The 22351-nt window shown below is 41.9% G+C and overlaps 1 protein-coding gene across 1 annotated transcript in view; it reads right to left on the bottom strand.

Moving 5' to 3' along the window:
- LOC103259283 (collagen alpha-4(IV) chain) overlaps positions 1–22351 on the bottom strand; it is a 141276-nt gene that overhangs the window by 4589 nt on the left and 114336 nt on the right. The window contains exons 38-46 of the mRNA XM_008056966.2: positions 22177–22248; positions 20887–21015; positions 20681–20794; positions 19103–19258; positions 16951–17058; positions 15605–15613; positions 12256–12381; positions 2046–2162; positions 200–388 (exon numbers count right to left, since the gene is read on the bottom strand). Coding sequence (XP_008055157.2) covers positions 200–388; positions 2046–2162; positions 12256–12381; positions 15605–15613; positions 16951–17058; positions 19103–19258; positions 20681–20794; positions 20887–21015; positions 22177–22248 — 1020 coding nt within the window. The remainder of the gene's footprint in view (positions 1–199; positions 389–2045; positions 2163–12255; positions 12382–15604; positions 15614–16950; positions 17059–19102; positions 19259–20680; positions 20795–20886; positions 21016–22176; positions 22249–22351) is intronic.

The raw sequence follows: 22351 nt of genomic DNA, 5'->3' as shown, positions 1-22351 counted from the left end.
GGCCACTGCACTCCAGTCTGGGCGACAGAGTGAGACTCCAACTCAAAAGAGAAAAAAAAAATTAAGATGATAGTTCAAAAAAAGTAATAATAATCCCATAGAAGAGTAGTGATCATTTAAGATGTTGATGAATGGATAAAATTAACCCCAAAGTTTTACTCCTGAAGCAGTGAACATGGCAATAATGGTATATCCATACCAAGGTCTTGGTTGTGTGCTTTCTCTTGTCCTTCCAGGTATAACAGACTGTAACCAGTCCAGAGCTTGGGCATGCCCACGGGGCAGGCAGGTTCCCGGTCTGTCTGACTGTGGAGAACCAGGAGGAAGCCACTGAGGTATCCAGGACCAAACCCTTTGGGCCCAGGATCCCCAGTGGGACCAGGAGGACCTAGAAGAATAAAGAAAAAAAATGAAGGCAGGTTAGGGGTTCAGTTTAACAACTTATGTACTTCTGTTCTGGTGCTGTGCTAAGCACTCAGAGAACAGAGAAGAGCATGACACAGCCCCCGTCCCAGGAGTGTCCCCCTCACAGGACTTCAGTACACACAAACATTCAGCAAGTATTTGTCCCAAGCAACTCCTTGGTACTCGGGCTACATTAGCATAAAGACAGAAAACAGAGAAAAACCCCTGCCCACCTAGAGCTTGCATCCCACTTGAGGAAGAGATATAACAAACAATAAACATAATAAATAGATCAGTTGTGAAATACACTGAAAAGGAAAGAACTGGAACAGCATAATGATACCCCCCAAGTGTGGTCTCCCTGCCCTCTCAGACTGGACTGTTGAGCCGGCATTCTTCCAAGTCAGGCTTTCTTATGCCTCCCAGACCTCTCTCATGGTTCCAGAATATGATCAGTTCCTTTCTGAGAAAGGCAAGGGCCTGAGATCCACATGCACCACCCTGGATCTCTTTAGTAGGGGAGGTAGGTGGAAGGAAGGCCTCTTTCTAGTATTCTTGTTGGCAAAAGAGAAATGAACAGCTGTAGAGAACGCCAGAGGGCTCTGTCTCCTTTGGCATCTCTAAGGGGCTGACCTATTGAAGAAGGCCAGTAACTATTTCTAATTGCCAAAAGCAAAAGGTGAAGTTAGACTTTGAAACCAAAAGGTGTTTTGTTTTTTGTTTCCTTCACTTTGTTTCTGCAAGACTGTCAGGCTCTCCCTATCAACACTGTCAACCAGGAATGACAGAGTGGTAGCCTATGGACCGAATCAGGCCAGCTTATGTGTTTTGATTGACCTATACGAATTTGACAAGTTGAAATTCTCAACTTGAAAGATGCAGAGTTTAGGGAATATTGGGCCTGCGTTTCTATGGGCGACAATATGCTAAAGCTGAGCTGTAGCTTTTAGACAAAACTCCATTTTGGTGCATCCCCCACCCAACCCTCCTTACTCACGTCCATTCATTACACCCTGTATAGGAGTTTGCACTCCTTGCCACATAATCCCTGGAGATGGGATTCTGTCTTAGAGTCTTTGGGTCTTGGTACCTACTATGCTACCTGGTACATTATATTTCAAATTTCTATTCTGAAGAGTCATATAACACACAAAACAGCCCTGTATTCTATATTAAGGTATTGGTGGCTATATGATAAGGTGAAATGAACTCAGAAAAGCGGAGGCCAAGTGATTCCTGCAACTGTAGAAGGTAAGAACACACCCACTGACCCCAAGGTCTTCATCACAGCCTCTCAAGGGTGATCACACAGCAAGCCAGGCTGACAGACCCTTCATCACCTTGTTGAACAGCTGAAATGGTTGAGCCTTGGGTAATGCTGCATAGCAGTTCGGGAAAATACTAAATACAGTACAGGGCCATAGCTAGATAATATGATGATTTAGCATCAGGTAGAACCTGGGAGATACATTCTGCTCTGTTCTCATTGCTTCTGTCTCCCCGATACCTGGCAAGTGGACATCTAAGGAAATTGCTCTGGCTAGGATCCAGTCTGTAAAGCTGCTTGAGAAGTCAGGGATTGGGCACACAGTTCTCAGATCTGCATTGTCAGAGAAGAAAGGAGAAACTGAAAACTCTACCTGGTGCTCCAGGGCAGCCAGCTTCTCCTGTGTCACCCTTGCGTCCAGGAGGCCCAGGAGGCCCAGGGACACCATCCTCACCCCTCCTGCCATTCGGGCCAGGCTCTCCTTTGCAACCTGCACAAAAGTTCATGATGGTTGTCATAAAAACAACAATGACACCTGTTAACATTTGCTGCGTGGATACCATGTGCCAGCCCTGGGCTCCCTTCCCACCTTGATTATGTTGTATCAGCTCATTTAGTCTTCCCGCCAACATGCAGCTGGGATTATACTCCTCCACTTTGAAGTTGGGGTAACCAAGGCTCTGAAGATCAAATAATTTGTTTAATTAAAGTAAAAGAGGCAGTAAAGGGCTGGACTAGAATTTGAAGCCAGACCAGGGAGGTGTTGAGAAAGAGGTTTTCACATTTTTTTTGTATTCTTGTACATTTGATTCCATTTGAAACATTGAACATGTGTGGCATTTATAATTACATATTATCCTTAATAATGATTTTTTAAAAGCTTATGTGAAGGAATAAATGAAATTTAATAGTTTTCAATTGGGGGTCAGATTACATCTGGAGTATGATAAGGGCTGCTGTTTTTTAAATAGCTTTTTATTGCATGTCTACAATGAGCTAGGTAACATGCTGATTCCTTTACATGCATTATCAAGTTCAGGCTTCCCAGCAGCCACATGACTGGGTACTTTTATATACCTGTTTCACCAGGTCAGAGACAGGCTCAGAAAAGGCACAAAACTGATCAGTCTTGGAGAGGAAATTCGGACCCGGAAAGCTGGGATTGATGGAGGTTGCACCATCAACCATCAGCCCTGTCCATCACAAGTTGCAGAGCTCTGTGCACTCCTTAGAGAATGTGAGCTGGGGCACTTAGCAGCACTCACACTGAGCCTTGAGGGTTTTTTAAGTGTATGGTTCTTTTTTTGTCAAGACCTCAATTCATTAGCCACCATCTCCATTTGGTTGGGGTAGCAGACAGTCATGATTTTTGGTAGGAGTTTATTGTCATTAACCCTAACTACCTGAATCACTAGCCTTCTCCAGATTTCCAATCTCTACTTGTTATTCACTCTCTCTCTCTACCACAATTAGCCTGTTATGGGCTGATCTGTATCTCCTCCCAAATTCATATGTTGAAGTCCTAATCCTCAGTACCTCAGAATGTGACTGTATTTGGAGATAGGACCTTAAGTGAAGTAGGCCATTAGGTTGGGCCTTCATCCAGTTTTACTGGTGTCCTTATAAAAAGAGGAAATGTGGACATACAACAGGACACCAGGGATGCATGTTCCTAGGATGGCACAGAGAAGAGATTGTCTGAGGACATGGGAAGAAGGCAGCATCTGCAAGCCAAGGAGAGAGTCCCCAGGAGAAACTGAACATGACTTGGCTCCTGGATCTTGGACTTCTACCTCCTACATCCAGAACTATGAGAAAATACATTTCTGTTGTTTAAGGCACCCTGTCTGTGGTGTTTTGTTATAGCATCCCAAGCAAATTAACACAAACTAGAACCAACCATTAAGTTGGGGGAGGGGGGGCAGAAGTTGTATAAGTGGCTTCCACTCTTGCCTCAGCCTTCCAGTGACTGTGGAGATGACAAAGCTGAGGATATTAAGTCAGCCACTGGAATTCACGAAGTTGCCCTCCAGATAACATGGATTCCAGACCAAAGCACCAACCCTGTCGTGAAAAGGATGTACAGAGATTGAAGGAGATTTGATTCAGTGTGTCAAGCTAGCAGGAATCAAAGATTTCCTATACAGTTTCCTTCTCTTCAGTGTTCTTATGAGGCCCCTCCCTGTGGCCCCAGGCCAGGCCCTAACTCTGTTCACAGTTAGTACAGTAGCTAACTTGCCTAGAGCACCCCTAGACTGTAATTGTCCCTCTCCAACCCACCTGAGCAACATTAACAAGGAACACAGGCCTAGACATCACGAGGACACAGTTACTACTGTTTCTGAGAACAGAAGCACAAAGATGTTCTGGGACAGTGGTCCTCAGTCTTTGGCATTAACCTGCTTCAGTGGGTCTGGAATGGGTCCCAAGAATCTGCATTTCCAACAAGATCCCAGGTGATACTGATGCTGTTGGTCTCAGGAACCACACTTTGGGAACCACTGTTGTAGATGATTAAATTTTAAAACTCTTTCTGGTGATGGACTTGGTGGTATATCCTGCCATAGCCTACATTTCTGCTTATTCTTAAGACCGGAAGTTCTACTCAGGGAATGTATCTTAAGGAAACAACAATAACAACAACAAACAAATGAACTATTTATTCTGTATCAGGCAGTGTTCTCAGTGCTTTTTATGTTAGTTAATTCATGTAATTCTCACAATCAGCCCCCCCCCCTTTTTTTTTGAATCAGAGTCTCACTCTGTCACCCAGGCTAGAGTGCAGTGGCCTGCTGGGCTCAGGCGAGCCTTCTGCCTCAGCCTTCCAAGTAACTGGAACTACAGGCACGCGCCACCACACCAGGCTAATTTTTTTATTTATTGTAGAGATGAGGTCTTGCCAAGTTGCCCAGGCTGGTCTTGAATCCCTGGGCTCAGGCAATCCTTGCACCTCGGCCTCCCAAAGTGCTGAGATTATAGGCGTGAGCCACCATGCCTGGCCTAATCAGCCCTTTTTTACAGGTGAGGAAACTGAGTCATGGATAGGTTCTATAGTAGAGAGAATTATGAACACATGCAGTCTAGTTCCAGAATCCCTGTTCTTAACCATGGCACAATTTTTTCATGATAATCAGGAATGCTTATAAATAAGATGTTCATCACCAGTTGCTTATCCTAGTGAAAAAGTGGTGACACCCGAAATCAGAATGATTCTTCTAAGTGTAGTCCCTGGACCAGCAGCCGTAACACCTGGGAACTTGTGAGAGAGAAAGAATCTCAGAGCCCTCTCTATACCTAACAAATCAGAAGGTCTGGGTGGGTGGAGCCCATCAATCTGAGTCTTAACAAGTTCTCCAGGGGATTCGGATGCTTTCTAAAGCTTGAGAAGCAGGCCTTAAGTGTTCCTTGTGATGCTCCGTCCCTACCTCCAAGTTAAGTTCCCCTATTACCAATTCCCACATTACCCTTTGTTAACACTCAACACATTTGACCCATTTGTTCAAGGCCTTTGTTTTCTGCTAGCCTGCTGCTCCAAAGGGCATGACCTTGTTGAATTAATTTCTTTCTAGCAGAGCAGCTAACACCAAAGCAAGAGCTAATTTGTGAATGTGGTGGTCACATAAATCATGGCACAATCATATCATGGCATATTCTGCAACTACTACAGCTAATACTGTAGGAAAATATGTAATGACATAGAAGTAAGGTCATGCCAAGAAGAGCAGTTTGCAAAAGAGTGTGCATGGGATGATCTCTTTTTTAAAAGCATGCAAAGTCCATTTCCCTGGGCTATTATTGGTCTACTTAGTGTCTCAATGTCTTCTTGTTTCAACCTTGGGATGTTGTATGATGTCAGAAAGTCCTCCATCTTACGCAGCCATAAAGAAGGACAAACATGGACTTCACAGCAACTTGGATGGATTTAGAGTCTATAATACTCAGTGATCTATCACAGAAACAAAGAACTGAGTACCGCATATTCTCACTCATAAGCAGACCCTGAACATTTACCATAATACTATAAGGAAAAGATTGACAGTAGCAGGACACTGCCAGAGGAGGAAGGCGTGTCACATAACATTAATAAGGGTACCTGATCTCAAAGTGGGGACCAAAGGGAGGCCCAAACTTTTACCTGTATGATGACCACTTGTATACCTAATCTTGAATTGTACCCCACATCTTTAAAATTAAAAATTAAAAAAAAAAAAAGACTGGAAAGATATACAGGCAATTGCACCTTTTAAAAATGTGTTTCTTCGTTTATTTTTATTTTTACTTTTGTAATAATTTTTTTTCCTTTCACCAAATGCCTCCCCCTAGGCTTAAGGTATCCTCTCTTATCTCTTACTACATCTCTCCCTACACAAATGGTCTTCAACACTAGGTAGTTCTGCCTTCCAGGGAACATTTGGTAATGTCTGGAGACATTTTTTGATTGTCCCATGGGGAAAGGGGACCTACTGATGTCAATTAGGGTAGCAGCCAGAGATGCTGCTCAATGTCCTACAATGCCCCAAAAGGCCCTCGAGGATAAAGAATGATCTGGCCCCAAATGTCAACAGAGCTGGGTGGAGAAACCTTGTCCTACACTGTAGGTTGCAGCAAGAGTCTTGCATTCATTTGCCAAATATGTATGAAGCACCTCCTATGACCCAGGTCTCTGTAGGGATTACAGCACTGACAAAAATTTTTTTTAAATCCTGCCTCCAAGCTGCTTCTGGTCTCAAGAGCAGGGTTAGCAAATTATAGTCAATGGGCCGCCCACTGCCAGTTTTAGTAACTACAGTTATATTAGAACATACTAATTCAACAACATATTATCCATGGTTGCTTTCACAACAACAGCTCTGAGTGGTTGCAGTAGGGATCTTCTGGCTCCAAAACCTAAAATATTTACTGTCTGGATCTTTACAGGAAATGTTTTTTGACCCCTAGTCTAGGGGATGTACAAAATAAGCAGGCAAGTACATATACCTCTGATGACACTAAATATTGTAATAAATAAACACAGAGAAGGCCATTAACCTTGGATTTTAGAGTCTAATGGAAAAAGCTTCCCAGAGAGGGTGACCTTGAAGCTGAGACACGAATGGCATAATCCAAGTAAAGGTCGTTTGGGCAGAGGGAACAACATGTGCAAAGGCCTAGATGAGAGACAGGTCATGGGGCCTTCAAGACTTAAGTGAAGGACTGCCAAGGGGTTAGAATTTGAATTATAAGAGATTGGTGGCTGAGTGCAGTGGCTCATGCCTGTAATCCCAGCATTTGGGGGGACCAATGTGGGAGGACCGTTTAAGACCAGCCTGGGAGACCTAGTGAGACTTTGCCTCTGTAAAAAAATAAAATATTAGCTGGGCATGGTGGCACGCACCTGTTGTCCCAGCTACTCCAGAGCCTGAGGCAGGAGGATTGCCTGAACCCAGGAGGCCAAGGCTGCAGTGAGCCAAGCTCATGCCACTGCCCTTCAGCCTGGGCTACAGAGTAAAACCTCAACTCAAAAAATAAAAAATATAAGATTGGCCTGGAGAGAAGCAAAGGCCCAGCATCTGATATACTGTTGTCATGTTTTTGCGACCCTGGAATTAGAAACCAATTGTTTTGGAGTGTCCTGCACTGCCTGGACTGCATTCTGTACGTGGCTACCGTTCAGTGAGTGAGAAAGGAAACCCCTGCCAATCCCCATCTGGGTGAGAAGATCCCTCCCCTTCCTAGTGAAGTGACTGGGCAGAAATTTCCTCTTCCTAGCTGGCAATGCTGGTAGAAGCTGGATTTCCACCAGCTTCAAAGCGAGCTCAGAGCATTCCTTTTTCTGTCTCACCCAACAGGCTGATGGAACATGTGGCCATTGTGCTGTGCTAGAAAGGGCTGCCCAAGGGTTGACAAACCACTGGGTTTGTTAGAGTTTCCTCCTTTCACTGGACAGGCAGCAGGCAGGCATTCCTCCTGATGTGTAGACTTATGGTGGGATCACCGTGGACCTGGGAAGAGTCCCACACCAGATGTTAAAATGTAGGCTTTGCTCCCTTCAGAGGAAGGCAGAGAGAAATTGTCAGGTGAATGACATTTCCCAAGACACAGAAAGGAAGGCTCTTGTTAACCTGAGTTGTAGTTCCAGAGCTTTCCAGCATATGAATTTATTCTCTACTTGCAACTAGTTTGAAGGAATAAAACTACATTGAAAAGTCCTCCAGTGCTAGATGGATTGCCTCCTCTGAGAGGAAACACAACCCTCACAGGGTGTGGATACGTCATTAGGCAGGAACAGTTCAAAACAAAATGGAAATCACTTCGCATTCACTGTAGGAAGCCCCAGTCCTTGAGAGCTACCCTGGAAGAAAAAGTTGCAGATTGAAGAGATTGTTGTAGTTGCAGATCACAGATCAACCTTCTGCAGTGGAGGAGTCCTAGCAGACACAACTTGTACTTAGAGTGACTATTGCCACTCATCCTGGGCAGAAAAGTGCTAGAAATTTGTTTGTGTTTCTGTGTAGGTCTCAGCTGCAGCACCTAGTTACAAAATTAGCAATAAAAGAGAAGGTTTTGTAGAAAAAACAGAAACAATGTCATTTTGAGTGGACTGTTCTTTCTAGTAATGTCTGTTTCTTTACAACCAACCTTGAGGGTGATATATACAGTTCCTCACATCCTGCTGGGAAAACACCTTCAGGAAAGAATGGATAAGGAAAAACACACGCTGCAGATGACCCAGGTCAGGCAGGGCTGGGCCACTTTAGACCCTCAAAATAAACTTGTCACTCTTTAATAACTGAACAGTAGGGCCAGTCCAGCTCGGGTGGCCAGCAGAATAGACGGGAAATAGACAGGACCAAGGAATGCATTGTAAGTGAAGATGGGTCATTTGTAATAGGAACCAGGAACCAGGAGGCTCATATCAGAGAAGGGGGCGGGGGGAGAAAGAACTGACTTGTGAGTGGGTGCGCACAGTAGGGCAAAAGAGATCCCAGAAAATCGTGGCCACACTGTGAGAATGTGGGACGAGATGCTTCACCAGAAGAACAGGACACTTCTTTGAAAAACAGTAATCACTGGTGGCAGAGAGGTGGCCGCAGAGTGTCCCCACTTCAGCAGGCAGGATGAGTGACACCAATACAGAGAGGGCACAGGAATCCAGAGAGGTCCTCCTGTGGCCCTCAGCAGCTGGATGAGGAGAAATTAGAGACCACAGGCAAGCACACCTGGGCCCACATAGACAGTAGATCCCCTCTGAGATGCTCACAGCCTATGGAGAGAATCTTGTACATGCCCAAGTTAAAGTGTAAAGAATTTACCTATTCGTTTGTTTGTTTGTTTGTTTCCTTCTCAGTTACTTTATTTTTTAATTTGTGTATCAGTTTCTTTTGGTTATTTTTCAAATAACCCCAGCCACCCATCTGTGCCTCAATTTTGATGTAGGGGTAAGGCAGTGGGTCTCAACCCTGGCTGCCCACTACAGGTACCTAGGAAGCTTTTAAAAACACTGATATTCAAGCTCTGCCGCCAACCATAGCTTGTTGGTCTGGGATGAGGCCCGGGTACCAGTGTTCTTTTAAGATCTTCTAGGTGACTTTAACCCGCAGCTAGGATTGAGTTGCTAGGGAAGGTGTTACTCTTAGCTGAATCTTTAAGGAGAGCATTCATATAATAAAGTTAAGGCTTCTCAGATGCTGGCAAGGATGTGGAGAAAAAGGAACGCTTCTACACTGCTGGTGAGAATACAAACTAGTGCAACCTCTTTGGAAGACAGTGTTACGATTTCTGAAAGAACTAGAAATTGACTTTCCATATGACCCAGCAATTCCCCTATTGGGAATATACCCAGAAGAACTCAAATCATTCTACAAAAAAAAATACCTGCACACATATGTTTGTTGCGGATCTATTCACAATAGCAAAAACATGGAACCAACCATACTGCCCATCGAAGCTGGACTGGCTTTTAAAAATGTGGCACATATATACAAGGGAGTATTATGCAGCCATAAAGAAGGACAAACATATGGACTTCGCAGCAACTTGGATGGATTTAGAGCCAATCATACTCAGTGATCTATCACAGAAACAAAGAACAGAGTACCATGTGTTCTCACTCATAAGTGGACCTTGAATAATTATCATAATAAGAAAGGGATTGGCAGTTGAGGGAAACTGCCAGGGGAGGGAGGGGCATACCTCATCAACAAGGATACCTGTATAATCAACGTTTGTATGCCTAACCCTGAATTGTACCCCACATCTTTAAAATAAAAAATAAAAATAAATAAAGTTAGAGCTTCTGAAAATTTGAATGTGTACATGAATATTTGGGGGATCTTGTTAAAATGTGGATTATGATTCTGTACATCTGGGGTGGGCCCTGAGTTAGGCCAACCTGTTCTGCCAGTGCTCCTGCCAGCTCCCTGCTGAACAACTCTGGCTCCTCAAAGTCCAGCTTTCCCTAAGGCTCTGCTCAAATGCCAGCTCTTGCTAGCTCTTAGCAGTCCTGTCATCCTCCACACTGGAATTAATTTCTCCCCATCCTATTCTCTGGGTGCCCTTGGCTGTAACTCCTTTAAAACACGAATTATTATAATCTACCATTCTTTTCAGTTATGTATGTTCTGCTGGTAGTTTCTGCCATGGGATCATGAGACCCTGGAGCAGGAAAACACATCTTATTCATCTTGATGTTACCCATAACACCTGGGATCACACTTTACAAAGAGTAGAGAGAATCTGGAAGTATTTATTGAATTGAATATGGAGACCTCTATTATAGGTCTCATCTTCTACTTGAAAGTTATTTTTTTTAAGTTGGGGGGAACCAACCTGTCATACTGCAAGGATACACACAGAAAGGCAGCTTGGTTTTGAAATGAGGTGGAGTGACCAGTGACACTGACTGACAGAACTTTATCTGTGCAATGAGCACCACAGAAAGAGAAGTTAAATAACGACTGTCCCAATCCCCAGTGCTCACAGGCCATTAAAGCAAGTTGCTACAACCTGCACCCAATTAACTTTGTGCACAAGCACAGATGCAGTGCAGCAAATACAAACAACAAAAATCCCAGATTAATTTCAGGAAAGTTCCAGAGCTGCTCTGGCCACTACCCAAGAACTACTTGGACTCCATTTGAAAGAGAGGGACATCTCTTGGGTGCCAAGCTTCTTGGTTTAGGAGAACCGTGAGAAAAACAAGTGGTATGAAGTTCAGTTCTGCTTCCAATTCCTTTGACCCTGACCCAAAAAGAGCCCAAATCATAACAAAAAAGGGGGGATGGGGTGTAAGGAGAGAGAACAGCCTCATGCCTCATCTTCAGATAACTTGCACACAGGTTTTTAGACTCACAGGCACAGCCGATGGATCTGAAGAGATCAGTGACTTCTAGATGCCCAGTCTGACTCCTGAATGTCTTTGTAAGTTATCCAATGCGGTGAGGTTATGAGGAAAGAGAACAAACCACTTGGAGAACACTTTTGAAAAGACTGGTTGGCCAGGCACGGTGGCTCGAGCCTGTAACCCCAGCACTTTGGGAGGGCGAGGTGAGGAGATTACCTGGACCCACGGGTTCAAGAATGGCCTGGGAATTTGGCAAGACCTCATCTTTACAATAAATCAAAAAATTAGCCAGGCGTGGTAGCACATGCCTGTAGTTCTGGCTACTTGGGAGGCTGAGTCAGAAGGATCGCCTGAGCCCTGCAGGTCGACACTGGGGTAGCCATGAGCATACCACTGCACTCCTGCCTGAGCGATGGGGTGAGACTCCAACTCAAAGAAGGAAAAAGACTGGTTTGTTGTAAGTACTTATGTAAGGTTCCTGCTACCCTGGTCATGACTGAACAATGTTCAAATCAACTAAGTGAACAACATAGTCGTTGCCAAAATTTAACGCAGCCCTCCTCCTTCTCCCTAGTCTTCCTCTAAATGATACATCACCTTCTTTCTACTTGTAGGCTCTGCTTCTGCTCCACCGAGCCCCAATTCAATAGTGTTTCATTCAAAATCAAGTCAACAGCTATTAATGACTATGAATGGAGCATCTTATGTTGTACTAAGAGGTTTCAAAACCCCACATCCAAAAAGTTGGTCAAGTGAATGACTGACAGAACTTTATCTGTGCAATGAGCACCACAGAAAGAGAAGTTAGATAACGACTGCCCCAATCCCCAGTGCTCACTGGCCATTAAAGCAAGTTGCTACAACCTGTACCCAATTAACTTTGTGCACAAGCACAGATGCAGTGCAGCAAATACAAACAACAAAAATCCCAGATTAATTTCAGGAAAGCTCCAGAGCTGCTTGGAAGGCTGAGTCAGAAGGTGTAGGCTGCAGTGGCCATGAGCATGCCACTGCACTCCAGCCTAGGTGACAGAGTGAGATTAAGTAATATAAAAATAGTAGGGATGTATGGATCCAGCTAGTACCTAATTAATATACTTTGGATCCAATTAGAAACAAGTATAAGAGGAAGGGCATTTTTCATTGCTTCCACCTCTCTAATTATTTAGACTCCATACTAAAAGCTACAAAGTAAAACATCTAGAATTTCATTTGAGCAATAGATGGTGCAAACAACAAACGATCAGAGTGAGACTCGTACCTGGTCCTGGGGGCCCTCTCATTCCTGGGAGCCCCATGGCTCCTTCTGGTCCTCTCGGGCCTGGCACCCCGGGAAGCCCCGGGATTCGAGGACAGTCTTCCACATCTGCAGGTGGCCCAGGTTCACCTGAAATTGGAATCACCACTTGTGTGATAGATTCACACGCTTATGAACCAAGCTCCTTTGACATTCTCTGGTTAAAGATGAACTTCTGACACTTTACTGAAATGTTAACAAAAGGTTCAACAACCCAGTGTAAGCTCCATGAAGGTAGGAACTTGCCTTGTTCCCCATAGGTTATGTGAAAAACTTCCATAAAGCATTTGCTGGATAGAATGAATGATTGAATGAGCGAATGAAACATCTGAGGAAGCAAATGTGTGAAATAGTGAAAGTTGGATGCGATAGCAATAATCTAATGGCCGGCCAGGCTCAGTGGCTCAGCCTGTAATCCCAGCACTTTGGGAGGCTGAAGCAAGTGGATTGCCTGAGCCCACAGGTTTGAGACCAGCCTGGGCAACTTGGCGAGACCTCGTCTCTACAATAAATCAAAAATGAGTCAGGCATGGTAGCACACGCCTGTAGTTCCATCTACTTGGAAGTCTGAGGTGGAAGAATGGCCAGAGCCCAGCAGGTGTAGGCTGCGGCGGCCGTGAGCTGCCACTGCACTCCAGCCTGGGTGACAGAGTGAGACTCCAATTAAAAAAAAAAAGATAATAATCATCATCATCAACAATGACCTCCACAATTTTCCCAATCTTGGACCATTTTTTAAAATATGGGTGCTAGCCACAGGGGGCATTATAAGAGAGATTGGTGGGTTCCTCAAGCTCTGCTTAATGTATCCGAGTCATTACCCTGCAGCCAGGTAGGTTTCCATGGTGTTAGTTACTCAGAAAAAATTTCAGAATTGCTAGAGGCTCTAAAGCAGTGACTTTCAAACTTGAGTGAACACTGAACTTACCCAGGGGAGTTATAAAAATATATTGATGCCTGCGTCCCACCCCCAGAAATACCAATTTACTTGATAACACAATGTGGCCTGGGCAGTGCCCTCAGTGGGCTGCACAATGAACCCAGCTGGGGAGTTTTTAAAAAGTACTAATGCTAGAACCTCACCTGGACTTAGGAAATAGGAATTTCTGGCAGGGGACCCAGACATCAGTTGTTGTTGTTGTTGTTTTTTTTTTAATTCCTCAGGTGATTCCAGCTGAGAAGCACAGCTATTAAGCTGTAGTTCTGACTTTAGCACATCAGAATCATCTGTCCAGTTTGTTACAAACCTGAGTAGAGGTCTGCAGTGGAACCTTACATGCACATTTCTAACATGTTCCTGGGTGAGCCAGTAGTGTTGATCAAAGGATTTTTTTATTTGAGAACCATTATGCGAATGGTTTAACATTTTTTCTTCTTCTTTGTTCCCTTCATATCTTTTTTTTTTTTTTTTTTTGAGTTGGAGTCTCACTCTGTTGCCCAGGCTGGAATGCAGTGGCACGCTCAGGGCCGCCCCAGCTTCAACCTGTTGGGCTCTGGTAATCCTTCTGCCTCAGCTTTCCAAGTGCCGTAACTACAAGCACACACTACCGTGCCTGGCTAATTTTTTATTTATTGTAGAGATGAGATCTCGCCAATTTCCCCGTGCTGGTCTCAAACCCACGGGCTCAGGCAATCCACTTGCCCTGGCCTCTCAAAGTGCTGGGTTTACAGGCTGAGCCATCGAGCCCATCCATATCTTTAAGATGCTTTTCTAAAGCTTCATTCACAAAAAATGAGAAATAATAACACTGAGCAGTAATGATAATGGCTAACATTCACTCACTGCTTTATCATGTATCAGGTCCTGTGCTAAGTGCTTTACTACTAAATCCTCCCAACACGACTGTGTATGTGCTACTGCCAAGGACAATGTTGCAGATAAGAACACTCAGGCTCAGGTAAATAGTGACATATCCATGGTGACACAGCTAACACATGGGAGAGTCCAGATTAAAATCCAGGATATTTTGGCTCCAAACCCCATGCTTGTAACCACTGCATTAAACTGCCTCAAGAACTCTTAAAATCTGGGTGATGAATTCTAAGAAATAAAACATATTTTAAAGTATAACTTTTGATCAGTTATGGTTTCCTTCACATATATCCAAATGTGCGAAATAATTTTAAGAACAGCAATGATAAAGCACCAAGAAAATCCTAGAAAAATGTGGCTATCACAACAAAGTTTTTTAGTCTACAAATATTTAATAGGCCTGTGCAAAATCTATAAGCTGTTTGGAATTGAACCCCTTGTAAAACATGGTATGAAACCACAAGTAACACAGGACCAGATGTGTTTTTACGGAATGTACAATTTAATGTATAACTTGGCTTTTCCACCAAAGGTGACTTGAGAGAGGTGCCTGAGAACATTTCCTATTTTCCCTGAATAATCTGGGCCTTTCCCAGTGGTGTTGGAGTGGGGGATGTGGGGACACATGGCTGGTACTTCGTATTTAGAATTTTTATATTATCCTCAAGTGAATTTATTTATACGATCACAGAGATGATTGAAGTTAAAACTTTAAATATACAACTTTCATTTTAAAATATAAACATTGAAGATAGGATTTTTAAAATTTTTGATTTTGCTTTTTTTTTTTTTTTTTTACTTTTTAATAAACCTGAAGCTGAAAGACAGGACTGAAACCCCTCTTCTAAAGACCCTACATATAATAAATGATGTCTGTATTTAGGTTTATTTTCATTAGGGATTATATTCATTCATCAGGGCAAATATTCACAATTTTTTTTCTTTTGAGAAATGCCTTTTTATTTTCTTTGAAAATGCCAATCACAAAATAATATGCTGTTTTTGCACTGCAGACTATTAAGTGAACATTTTCTCTTAAACCCACAAAGAAATGTGTTCCTTGAAAATGGGCTTAAGGGTGTGATAGGGAAGGCTTGTCACTGGGTGTGAGGGCCCATCATTTAATGTTGTTGATACTACTTATTTTACGGATGTTCTATGTATTTATATTGTAGGATTTATAAAAAGGACTTACACTGGTACGTACCATAGCCTTTAACAAACAAAGCCCTTATACTTCGTGCCTGAATTGAAATTATAAAAGCTGAGTATCTACAGCACCTTGACAACCTATAATGAGGCTCAGTGTCAGGACTCTCTAATATGAGGTTACTATATCTGTAACGATGAAGCAAAGGCATTACAACCCAATATAATTACAGCACCCCATCTATAAAAATGTAACAAAGTTTAACTCACAGAATATAGTGTAAAAGATAAGCACAGAAATTACTAAAAGCCAAATTTAGGGGAAATTACCAATTTTATAGCAGAGCTTACCTCTGGAGCCTGGAGAGATCCAAAGCCAAAAAGTGAAGCCATGCAATGATTTTCACGTGGTAGAAAGAGATTTTAGATTTGTGGATTAGGAAAAAAAATGAAATAGATTGAGAATATACATAATAATTGGGGACCTCATCAATGACAAGCAGAATGACAGCATCTTATTTACATAAAAAGTCCACATCAGTATGACTGACAGGAACAGCTAAGATTCAATAATGGAGTTTTCATCTCTAGAAAGATTTGAAATGAAACTCTCTTGAGCAATATAAAATTCTAGTTGGTTTCCTATGGCAAATATGCCTTAATTTTATGCATATAGGGAATTCTAACCATTTAAAGGCTTCTGAAAATTCCATATTAATTTGCCAAGCTTTACAGGTTATGCACAGAAAGGAAATATAAAAAGAATCCAAGTATAAGTCCTTTTTCCTGTTGTACTGTGCTATTTCCTTATTCTTTGGACTAGAGTGCTAATTTAGAAGACAGCAAAATATTCTGAACTGATGTCACATTACCATAATATTGATTTAGGATTTTGAAAGATTTATTTCTGCCAATCTCAAATGTACATGTCTGTTTGTCCTTTTACTCCCCAATCTCAAATGTACATGTCTGTTTGTCCTTTTACTCCCCAACTCCTTCTTTGTTTATTTTGACCCTATGATTAGAAAGTGTTGTCTATAGCCAGAGTTGGGCGGGGGGCACATAGCATCAGTAAGAGTACCTGATCTCAAACCAGGCAAAGTGGGGACCAAAGGGAGGCCCAAACTTTACCTGTACGATGTCCACTTGTATACATAATCCTGAATTGTACCTCACATCTTTAAAATTATATAAATATTATGTTATTAATATATATTAAAATTATATATATTTATATATATATATAAAGAAAGTGTTGTCTATAGAGTTAAATTGAATAACTTTTCACCTTCATAGGAACTAATGTACTTTACAGATAAGTTAAACATCTAGAAAAGTCAGTGGAAGTTCAGGGATGTGCACCATGTATACAATCCTAACACACAATGATCAAATCAGTCTTTGCCTCTTGTATGAAGAAACATATATTTATTTCCCTTAGAAATAGTATATGTAAAATCAACTCCTAATTTTCAAACTTACTCATTCTGATCATAAATATTAGTTTGCCAAACATGAGACGTTGTAGTACAGCATTAAAGAAATATACTTTTTCTATCAGAAACATACTCTTTCTATCAGTCATAAGAATGTGCTAGTAATTTTAGAATTTTTGAAAGCTGACCATCATAGTAAATGTTCAAACAGAATACTGTATATAGTTTGCTTAGTGAGATGAACATGCATTAGAAGCCCACCTGGAGGGCCAGTGGGCCCTTTTCTGCCTGGAGGTCCAGGTAAACCCTTCTCTCCAGGTGGCCCAGGAAATCCATGTGGCCCCTGTGGTCCTGGGAATCCCATTGGTCCTAAAGGAAACATATAAAATGAGGGCACTGGAATGACAGTTTGGTTTACAGAATTCAGAGACTCACTCCAACAAAATGCAGGGCAACGCTAGCCTGAGTCAAGATTAGCCTCATTTTCTTCTGTAAGGCGGAGAAGGGCTGCCTCTGTCTGAAGAAAACCTACAGATCAGTCTAAAGGACTAAGGAAAATGGTCTCATCATCAAGACAAAATTAGAGTGAAAAGCCCTGAAATCCTGAACTTTTTCTGGTGACAAAGAACTGGAACTGAAGGGAAAATAAAGAAAGAAGCATTGATCTCTGGGAGAAACATGCCTCCGCAGCCTAAGTTCATACCCCAGCCTGAGTTCATACTTGGTTTCAGACACAACAACCCAGTTTCTCATACATACTGTTCCTTCTTTTCTTCCTTATCCATTAAGTCCTCCTCATTAGAGTTCCAACCAAGTCTCACTTCCTCAAGGAAGCCCTCCCTGGAATCCCAGCCAAAGTCCATTGCTTGTTGATAAACTTTTCATTCAGAGCACTTAGCTCAGTTTCTATTGATGAATCCCTTAATGTGCATATCTGTCTCCCTCCATGAAACTCTACTTAATAAGAGTGAGGACTCACTATATTCCTATAGGTGCCTAATAAATGTTTATAAAATAGATTATTTCTCACTGTGTAAGTCATAAAGAATAAACTGAGGAGACTCTCACTCTTTTTATAGTAAAGCACTGTTTGGCCCTTACATTCTCTGGGATGGGAGTTAACAAGCATGATTAGTGGTTTCACTGACATTTCTGACTCCCTGTATATACTTGGGTAAATCACTTCTATCTATATGGCATGGTATTTCCCAAGCCCTGAAGCTTATGTCCAGGTAGAGAATCATTCTCTAGAGTAACAATTTGGGAGAAGGAGTGTTAGCCAACCCCTTCCTCCTTCCTCTGGGTGACAAGAGTGTTAGCATGTCTGTTCAATTCTGAGGTTCAATAGTTGGAAGGCCACTTACCTGTAGATATAAACCATGGTCTCCAAAATTTATTTTATTGCTAATAAAGGTTAAGAGGATTGCTTCATACTGTTGTAGAGGCTGTACACTGCACAGTTCTACAGATGCCATCTGCACTGTAGTCTTGGCAGCCTTGCGGCAATTTTTATCTCTCCTGTACCCTAATCTTTTGTCTTATTTCACATTTGGTTCAGAAGTGAGACAGGGTACTAGTTATTGTGCTCCTTTTGCAAATTTCAACAATTACTTGTCTGATATCCAGCTTCTTTATTTATGAAATAAAGGAGTTAAAAATGAATAATCATAATTGGTTCTTTTCATCAAAAAAGTTATTTAACCTACTAACTCTCTGAAATTCTGGTGACCAAAAATTGAAGTCCCCAAATATTAGCAATTGGTTAAAAAATAATCAAAATAAATATTGACACTTTAAATAGTGGGGAAATTCAGTAATGGCATGAATATAAAAAAGTAAACTCAGCAGTCTAAAACGGAGCCATCCAATAAAGAAACTACTAACCACATGTGGCTGAGTTGTACTGCAAGTGTAGAATCCACATTGGATTTCAAAGACAGGAAGGAGGATGGGCTATTGGGAGAGAAACTAGGTTTTCACCTTCAGTTCAATTGTTTCACTGATAAATTTATATTGACCATTAGTTAAAATAATATTTGAATATATTTTGTTAAATGAAATAAAGTATGAAAGTTAACCTCACAAGTTTCTTTTTACTTTTAAAAATGAGACTACTTTATCTTTAATTTGCACATGTGGCTTGCATCATATTTCTATTGTTCAGTTCTGGTCTGGAAGATTATCAAGAGTATTATTAGGGGCTAACTTGTTTCTTCCTTTTACTTGTCTAACTTTTTACCGAAGTTTTACCCAAACTCAGGAAAATAAGGACATTTTGGAAATGTAGTTACTGTTTGCATAGGAAATAGAGGTAAAATAGCAAAACCTCTCACTTAAAGGTAAGATAACGAAAGGTAAGACCCTCAAAGGTAAGATAATAAAACTTCCCACATACTAAAACTTGCTTTCATACCTTTCTGGCCATCTTTTCCATCACAGCCTGGGAAGCCTTTGTACCCTGGAGGGCCTGGTAGGCCTGGAGGACCTGGTGGCCCTGGAAGACCACAGTCACCTGGCTCCCCTTGCAGAAGGTCAACACTCCCAGGGGGGCCTGGAGGCCCAGTTGCTCCTGACCACAGGGAGAAGGTAAAAATATTCTTTCAGTCAAAGACAAATGGGTGTGCCACCTGCTTAAGAGCTTAAGATAAACAATTTAACAATTTTCAAGCAGGAAATAAAGGAAATTAAAGAATAAGAATGTCAGTAGTATCAGGAGTGAAATAGAGTGGGTCACATGGAGCTCAAGTGGGTAGAACTGTTAGACAGAATGAGCCTAAGAAAAACTTTCCTTCCCTTCAGAGCCATTCCTTTTGAAAATATCGTTATGGTTTTTGTTTGCATTGCCATTTCTCTAGTTTAATAAGATGAATAGTGGATGGATGGATGGATGGATGGAGGGACGGACGGACGAACGGACAGAGAGATGGACAGGCAGATAAATGCATGGACAAAAATATGGAGATGGATGGATGGTTGGATGGATAGATGTACAGAAGATGGATGGATGGACAGATGAATAGATGGATGGATGGACGGATGGACAAATGGACAGATAGATTGGCTTTTGAGGAATTATGACTTATGGGAAAGGAATGTTCACTCAATTAAATTTATAATCCTATTTGAAAATAAGTGTCTACAAATAAAAATGAATTGATCCCATTTCTTTTCCTACTTAGCTTCTACGCTTATTCAAGCAAGAAATAAAGGAAATTGAAGAATAAGAATATCAGTAGTATCAGAAGTGAAAGAGTGGGTCACATGGAGCTCAAGCGGGTAGTAACTGTATTTTTGACTGCTTTTATTTTTTCCATGTACAATCCCTAAAATCCTAAAGATTCAAAGATGGTGGACTTGTGTCTCTATAGAAGAGTTCTAAGAGCTTATATGAACTCAGTTGTCTGCATTTAGCAAGACATCACACTGAGCTGCTCTTTTTTTCCCCACTCCCAACTTTGCTGTAGTCTGATCCTATTTGGTCAATTCAGAAATGATTTCCACCATTGTGCCTTGCCAGAGTTGATCCTATGAAGTGGTAAGAGGAACAACATACACTGTCAGCAACACATGAAGAGACTGATTCTTGTGTATGACGCTTGGGTCTTGTCACTCTGGGCCAGTCACAGTGGTTTATATGACGGCTGCTACAGACCAACAGGGAGGCTGTGATTCCTTCCCGTTACCTTTTTCTGGAGACTTATGGTCAGTATCAAGCTGGTGATAGGAAATGTTTACTTATCAGAGTGTGTACCCTAGAGAAGTGGTCTAATAGAATGGAAAGAGAAGAGTGAGAGGGTCTAAGTTCTGGTCCTGGATATGGTCCTGAGAGCCTACCACTACCCACATTCCCATCCCAACTGGGTCTCACTTATCCATCTGACAAGTTGATGGGGCTGCTTAAGGACTTCTATTCTGCTACTCTCTGGTCCTACAGAGCTGGCAGCATCTAACAAAGGGAGCATCACCATCCTTTGCCATGATTTTCTCATACCTCTTGGGCCATCAGGGCCAGGAGGTCCCTGATCTCCAGGTAGACCCGGGTGAAGTCTGTCACCCTTAGGAGCTCTTCCTGTAGAACCTGCAGGACCAGGTGGTCCTGGTCTTCCTGAAAAGGGACATGTTCAGATGTTAACCTTATTACATTTGGAAGGTTTTGATTTAGTTATTGAAAGATAGTCAAAGCATGCTGCTTCTTACCTGGAGGTCCCAGGGGACCTTTTTCTCCAGAAAGACCTGGAGGAGAGATTCCTGGGCTTCCAGGGTCTCCTGTCTCCCCTTTTAGCCCAGGTATTCCCACTGGACCAGGTGGACCCATATCGTGCAAACCTTAATGGGGAAATCAGAATTAATACTGTATCTTCTCTTCATTTGTCTCTGTTATAGGACCTGGAAAGGAACTGCTTCCTAATAGTTGCAAGGAGGCGGCTGTTCTGCAGAGACCAACTACTGACTGCTATGGTAACCCAAACAACTGCATACTATTCCTGGGCTGCCATTCCTCTTAGGACCCATCACACTGGTAAACCATAGGTTTGGCTTCTTTTATGATTATTTCCCACATTAAAAAAAAAAAACAGAGACAACACCAACCCTCCAACCTTTACAATGTATAAAGTGAAAACAAATAAGATACAACAATAAATAATTATGAATAAACTGCTTTGAAATGTGAGGTGGAAACTGGCATAATTGGAGCTATTGTGAAATGTAATACTGAGAACAAAGAACATCAGTGGTTTCTTGGAAGTCACACACATTTAATCAGACTTTTTGGAAGAGCCACTAAATGAATCCTAAGTGACCGAAATTACTTCTTAATCTTCCAAACTATAAAGACTTTGTCTCTCTCCAACAATAGAGTCAAACTTAGCAGCACAATTCAACCTGTTCCCCATGGTCACTCAAATTTGCATGTTGGGGTCCAGCTACTTTGATCATAGTGATTTTTCTGAGAAGTAACACAACAAATTTACATTATATTAACAGAACAGGCTAAAATGCAGTTGTTGAAGATTAACCTATTTGTGATCTCAAAAATGACAGCAAATTGTTCGGGTAATTTGTTTTAGCAGTGGCTGTAAAATAATGCTATAAGAACTAATTAGACCCATGCGGTTGTACATGGTATTTCTACACTTAACACTTTACAAAACAATTTAAAAATCCAACCATTTGTGATAATGTTTTGAAATTTGGCTCCATTTAAGCAATGACTTAGAGTATCCTTAGTAGAGAGTCACAAACAATACCAACAAAAGTCACTATTAACCAACCATTCCTTCTTAAATAGGGTTTTCTCAACTATTTTTTTTTTTTTTAATATATCATTGTCAGCACTACAAATCATTCCAATACTGTGCCTCTAGCCTCTAGATTTTTAGTTTCACCACCAAATCTCGAGAAGTATGGAAATACCAGACGAGGGTACTACCTTATCTCATGAACCATTAATTGAACCTTAGTTTCTTGCGAATAGTTTCATCTTACCTGAAGCACCTTTGGTTCCTTTCTGACCCTTCAAACCATGCAGGCCGTTCAGGCCGGGCAACCCGGAAGGACCTGAAATACAAACCACAGGCCTGTGACCCCAAGGGAAAACTAGCCACTGGTACTCACTCTGACCACAACCCTCAGGAAGTGCCCAGTAGAGGGTGTGTTGATG

Source organism: Carlito syrichta, unplaced genomic scaffold (assembly GCF_000164805.1).
Source record: "Carlito syrichta isolate Samal-C Ts95f unplaced genomic scaffold, Tarsius_syrichta-2.0.1 Scaffold302584, whole genome shotgun sequence".
NCBI lineage: Eukaryota > Metazoa > Chordata > Mammalia > Primates > Tarsiidae > Carlito > Carlito syrichta.
This window is presented reverse-complemented; position numbering and strand designations above follow the sequence as displayed.